Here is a 6,000-nt window from a genome sequence, read left to right as displayed (position 1 = left end):
GCAAGGTGCACTGCAACTGCAAGTGGTTCTTTGCAACATGCATGAAACCAACCTGCATCAATTTGTCGTCGTCGGCTCCTTGTCGTGGTCGCGGCCGATCTGCGATAATAACTGGGCGGAATACAACTATACAAGGACAACTAGGACATCACCCAGGCTGGAAAGCCAGCCAACAAATGCGGAGGCCACCACGAGAGAGGGAGGGACAGAATGCAGGGCGACCAATCTGGCCATTTCTGAAGGAAAGAGAAAGGCACGTGCTCAATTGTCTTTGTCGTAGCATGGTGCCATGATCCACGTCAGGCGTCCTTGTAGGCAGACGACAAGCTTATATGGCCCTAGCTAGGGTTATTCCTAGATACGGTACGAGCCAATACTATGCAGAGTAATGTATATGTACAGCTTGAAATACGTGTACAGTGTATTCTACTGAGAACACAATGTTGGACAGGGCAGTCATGGTCTACTCTTCAGTTAGACAGTAATTAGGTAGGTGATCCGACAATTCTTCATCTGTTTAATTCATGGGAATATCGGTGATGCCAATGGTGGAAAAATAATAGTATATCTACATTATGTTGCCAAGTTCTACTGTTAGCAAATGTTGTCAAGTAAGAGAACAATTCGAGTTTGTCGACAAATGAAACAGATTACGTAGATGGAAGAATTTAAAACAATACCATACAATAAAGGAATCTCGATAAAACTGAAAGCTACATCAATGTTTGAAATCATTCTCTTTGAATTCGTCTATAAGTCTAGAAGATCTCCACTCCAATGAAGTAACGCGGAAGGCCAGATCTGTGCAAGCTGGGCCAAATCAAAGATTTTGAATAGCCACATGATCCGCCAACCTCGGTACATGAGGCCTAAGATCGTTTAAGGCATTGTCTCCGGGGACACATCCATGCAAGGCAGGCTATCGGTCACTACTTCTTCATCATATTGTTAGCGAAGAAATTCGTGAGGCAGGAGCGCAACAGAGCGAAACAAGAGAAATATTGATCAAAGCAAACTTGACACTGCCATCACCACCACTGTTGTAAGTAAAAATGAAATGTCGGATGACAATCCGCATGATGGGCAGCCATCAATCCATGGGACCAAACATTCCATGATTTTTGGTGTTAGCCATAATAGGCACATCAAGACATGAGTAAATTCTCGTGACTTGTATTCCATGTGTCGACGACATCCCTCCACCATCGAGATATATATGGGCGTCTAGTACGCAAAAGCTGACAAAAAAACTTAGACCTCTCGCGGGGAGAGGGGGTCCCTTGCCTCTCGTGCTTCTCGGTGGAGAATCGTTCAGCGGAGATATGGGAACTCTCTCGGTTTTCCCTTCTCGTTGTATTTCTTCTCACTTGCAGGGCTAGCAAATGTTGCCAAGTTTTCTTAGAAATGTAGCCAATATTCCATAGGGCCCAAACATGATGTGAGGCGTGCTTTTGGATGAGAATGAGATACAATCCCCCAAATGCATATGCCCGATTTGCACGATCAAGCCCCCAGACATGCATCATAGTGCACGGTGCACCAGTGGCCCAATCCCTTTTGGGACCTACTATTTGATGCCTAAGGCACTAGCTCCCGAAGGCTTTCAACATGGGTTAGTTCTGTTGACGTGTATAAAGTAGATTGCCTAGCCTTTTTCATCAGTTCGGACTTTTGGTTCAAGTGGTAGTGCATGAAGCTTAACATATGGTATCAGAGCCCTAGGTCTCGAGTTTAAATCCTGGCTTTTCCAATTTATTCTAAATATTATCTCCTCTCTCCGCAGCCTCCTGCCGTGTGGTCTTTATAGTTAACTAGGACAAAGCTCGTGCTTCGCTACGGAGCAAATCACAAGTCTATCCCTACTGGTTTTTGTATTGTCGCTTGTCGCCCATGACATGAACGATGTCCTTATGCTAGCATCCACCACCCATTGGCGAGGTCACATAGCTGTGCCGTACACTCATACATGGTGTGCCTCTTTATTTCATCTCTCTCATTGCCCCATTGCTCCACCCATCGAGAATTTATGATGGGCTAAAACATAAAGTTGTTAAAAGAAATAATTGTCTTCTATCTCTTCTTTCCTCTTTGGCACCTTATTTATTCTTGAGTGTGGCTCAAGCTCCAAAAGAATGAAAAACGATATGTAGTCGTTGGCCACCAGCCTTGTTGAAGTAACCTTGTTAATTTTTATCGAACAATCTTTAATTATGATGAATAATTTTACTTGGATATATAATCACGATTTTTTTAAATCATCCAAATTCCTACACCCATTTACTAAATAAATATGTTGATGTCATCTTACTAACACATATGCAATACAGTATGAACTTAAACAAAACTACATTTAAGCTATTTAACCAAACTTGCTTGGTGAATAACTTTGCACCATCCAAATATGTATTAGTACGTCAATCTTCATTTTATTAGGTGGGTTCGTATATAAAATAGCGGGCCTGGAGGTTATAAACTCCGAGACACACGTCTAATCGTCGCGTTCGTGCTAGGTTGACAAAAAAAATATCGCTAGAAATAACTACATTGATTGGGGAGAGTGCATAGGTAGAGTTTTTTCCGCTTGGCACATGTTAATCCGTCGCGCTAGCCCTAGCGGCAGGTACATGTTAACGCCGTGTCCTATTATAAAACGGCGTAGCTTAACGTTTTGTGGATGTTATGTGTACGGACACAAACAAATTGTCCAGAATGGTATAACGTCAAAATTATTGCCAAAAATATATGTATTTAAACCAGAGTAGTTTTTTAACTTTTGAATACCATTTCAGATTTACCGCACAAAATATGTGATCCTCCTCACTAAAGATTGTGCTGAGTTGTGAGACGAGGCTCGGTCGTCTCCCCTTTCTCCCGCTATAGTAGAAAGGCGATTTCTTGAAGCTTCCCGGGAGCTCCACCAAGTTCGCCGTTGGATTGGGATTTCGCCCTCCGCCGGCCGCTCCGGCGGCGGGAGGTCGGGGAAACCCCCATGCACGGTTGTACATATGTGTAGGATCCCCTAGGGTTTCGCTCGTCCGCGTAGAGGAGGTGGTGGTGTCGGCGATGCGGTTGTTGGTGACGGTGGTTAGCCCCTTCGGTGGTGGCGCTTCTCGGAGTTCTGCCGCCCAGCACCTCGGTGATGGCCGGGTCGATTTCTTAGCTTTTTCCCACGTTTCTTCAGCCTTTGATTCCTTTCCATCTCTCGCGCCATACTTCGCCCTCTTTTATCTGAGATCTGTCGGATCTCTTTCCTTAAGCATTCTCTAATCAGATCTTAGTAAACGAGGTTTGTTGTTTCCAGCGAATTTAACGTATATAAACTAGCCAAACTCGTTATAACTTATAACAAAGCGAGGTGGGACTATTTTTCAGCACAAAAAATATCCAGTCGTGTTTTCTCAGGTGAAACGGAACTTCACGAGGAGCTTTTGGTTCTGGCCCATATCAGGCTTACGATCTCAGCTAGGTGGCACATACCTGATCGGGCAGGACAGCTAGTAGGTATAGATTAAGTAACAGGCCGGCCCAATATGCATGAGCTCATGGGCTCACAGAAGGATGCGTACGAGTGTACGACGGACGGGAGAAGCAGCGAGAGGCACCCAGGAAAAAAAATCGAACCGGTATGACTTACCGATGACATGGTGGGTAAATATTTGTTAAGTGTAAGGGTTGATTTAAGTTGGACGAAAATTTTGACAGAAACCTTAGCTCCTTTATTATTAGGTATAGATTTACTTTTAAAAACTTTAGTAATAAGGACAAAAAGTATCTGTTTGAAAATAGAAATGTGCTTCTCGTATTTGAAAATAAATGTCCATGTCTTTCAAATTTTATTTTTATGTATGACATAAAAATTGCATCTAAATCAAAATAAATGGTCATATATGTAAAAAAAATGTCATAATATATCTACATATAACTTTTCTCAAAACATTAATTAAGTAAAAGTAAAATAAAAAGAGGAAAAAACGAAAAATAAAACTGAAGAAAAATAGCGGGAAATAAGAAATCAGAAAAAAAATCCCAACTTATTGGGCCGACCCATCGTGGTGTCTTGACGCAACATGATTAAATAGGGTTTGTCTCAAAAAAAATTGCCTCGTTTTTTCATGAAAACATAACTGATATTTGCTGAAATAGCTAACAGATAACCGTATCTTCACTAGCCTACATATGATGTTCCTTCCTCGGCCTGTTTCCATTCATGCACAAGAATTACCAGGTGTTTTACTGATAAGATATCAAAAGGTATGGTTTCGCAAGCAGTTGATCAGTGGAATCGTAACTTCAGAGTTCAGACAAGTCAGGCGTCATAAGCCAAGAATGGCAGGCTTAATTTGTCAGAGATACAAAAAATTCTCCCAAGCTATACATAAACTGCGCCCAAAATCATGACCCATCGATCGGGGTCACACTGCAGTCGGTTAGGAACTCATATCTCCATCGGTGGTCACCCTCACCCGGAGGCGAGGCACCAGAGGTTGAAAAGGGACGAAGCGGCCGTAAGGAGCCAGGACAGGAACGCCATCATCGCGGAGAGCTGGTACCTCTCGCACAGCCTCGGGGGGCATTGTGATCCATGGAACTCGAGGAGGACGTCGATGACGGCGGCGCTCGAGCTGGCAGCCGCCAGCGAGAGTATCGACAGGACCTGAAAAGTGACAGTTAGAGAGGTGAGATGACCGAAGTACTAGTGACAGGAGAAGGAGCTGCGACGTGGTACACACCCAGTCTCCGACGACGACGATGGCTACGACACCAGGCATGCGGAGCGGGTGCCCGACGAGTACGGAGTACACGTCGATGATGGCGAGCGCGCAGCTCCAGGGGATCACCAGGCCCATGATTGTGACCAGGAAGCTGCCATGTTTTGCACAAAGTTCAGTAAGAAAACAGCGCGCATATGGTTCGAGTCTGAGGAGAAGACACAGGCTAACATGGTTTCTGTGTTCAGGTCGTAAGAAAGGCACAGCGTCTAGATTAGCAAGTGGGTGTGCCCATGTTTTCAGAGAAAGAAACTATTAAGGTACCCCTGCATACTGATAAGTTTCAGGTGTTCCGTTTACAGAACGTTAGTCAGTTGCACCTGGCACTGTATGAGTTTCTGAAGAACTTCGGTCCCCAATCCATGCACTATATAACGGCTTAGAGACTCTAAAGAAAACCCTAAAACCTGATCTCTGTAAACTGAAGCCTAAACTCTCGCGGTTCGAATATTTCCGGGACTAATGGGGTGAACGGAAGCCTTTTTTTCTACTAGTGATCCCCCGGTTCAACATGCAGAATAAGACAACCCAAACAGAGCCATGGGAAGGTTTACATACCAGAAGGCAGTATAGCTGAAGAACTCGACGCCGACGGACATGAACATGAGCGCCGCCGACGAGAAGACGGCCTGCCCGACACGGAGCCCGAGGCTGCCGGCGCTGCCGACGGCGCCGGCGCCCGCCCTCTCCCCGCGGTCCATATGCTGGCCACGGCGAAGCACTCACACCGCCGGCTCATCCCATACGCACATGAACACGCCTCGTTCCCGCGTCGCACACTTGTCGGCTAGCTGCGTACGTGCTCTAGCTGCTCCGGTTCTTGCTGCGACGAAGCAGTGGAGATATGGAGTGGTAGTGCGAGTGCGTGAGGCAAAGAAACAAAAGGCAGGGCAAGGGGGACAGGATTGAAAGGTTCGGGGCTTTGGGTGGACGGATACGAGGGCACGGGTAGATTCCCTCTTCCTCTTCCTCTAGCTTCTGTGCCTTTCTCGAGAGCCTTTTGATCGCCATGGTAGCCACTTCATGTCTACGACTTGGAGCATCTCTCTCCCCCGTCACTCTCTCCACCTGGATCGCATCCGTGTACACGACACTACGTAGACAATTAGCCCAAGTGGCACCTCCAAATCACAACACGGCTTATACGCTGATGACGACGTCTGGGGAGACGTGGCAGTTCGAGGTGCACACGTAGACGCGAAGGTGCGAGATCGGCGTCGGCGATTTGACT

The 6,000-nt window shown here is 45.8% G+C and overlaps 1 protein-coding gene across 1 annotated transcript; it reads right to left on the bottom strand.

Moving 5' to 3' along the window:
- Positions 1 to 4,428: 4,428 nt before the first annotated feature.
- Positions 4,429 to 5,766, bottom strand: LOC124700674 (CASP-like protein 5C1). Its single transcript, XM_047232760.1, has 3 exons — positions 5,328 to 5,766; positions 4,731 to 4,863; positions 4,429 to 4,654 (listed from the first exon to the last, which is right to left on the bottom strand). The coding sequence occupies exons 1-3, from the start codon at positions 5,468 to 5,470 to the stop codon at positions 4,460 to 4,462; spliced, it is 471 nt and encodes a 156-aa protein (XP_047088716.1). The 5' UTR covers positions 5,471 to 5,766; the 3' UTR covers positions 4,429 to 4,459.
- Positions 5,767 to 6,000: the final 234 nt, after the last annotated feature.

This window comes from Lolium rigidum, chromosome 3 (assembly GCF_022539505.1).
Source record: "Lolium rigidum isolate FL_2022 chromosome 3, APGP_CSIRO_Lrig_0.1, whole genome shotgun sequence".
NCBI lineage: Eukaryota > Viridiplantae > Streptophyta > Magnoliopsida > Poales > Poaceae > Lolium > Lolium rigidum.
Note: the sequence above shows the minus strand (reverse complement) of the source record. Positions and strands in the feature narration are given on the sequence as shown.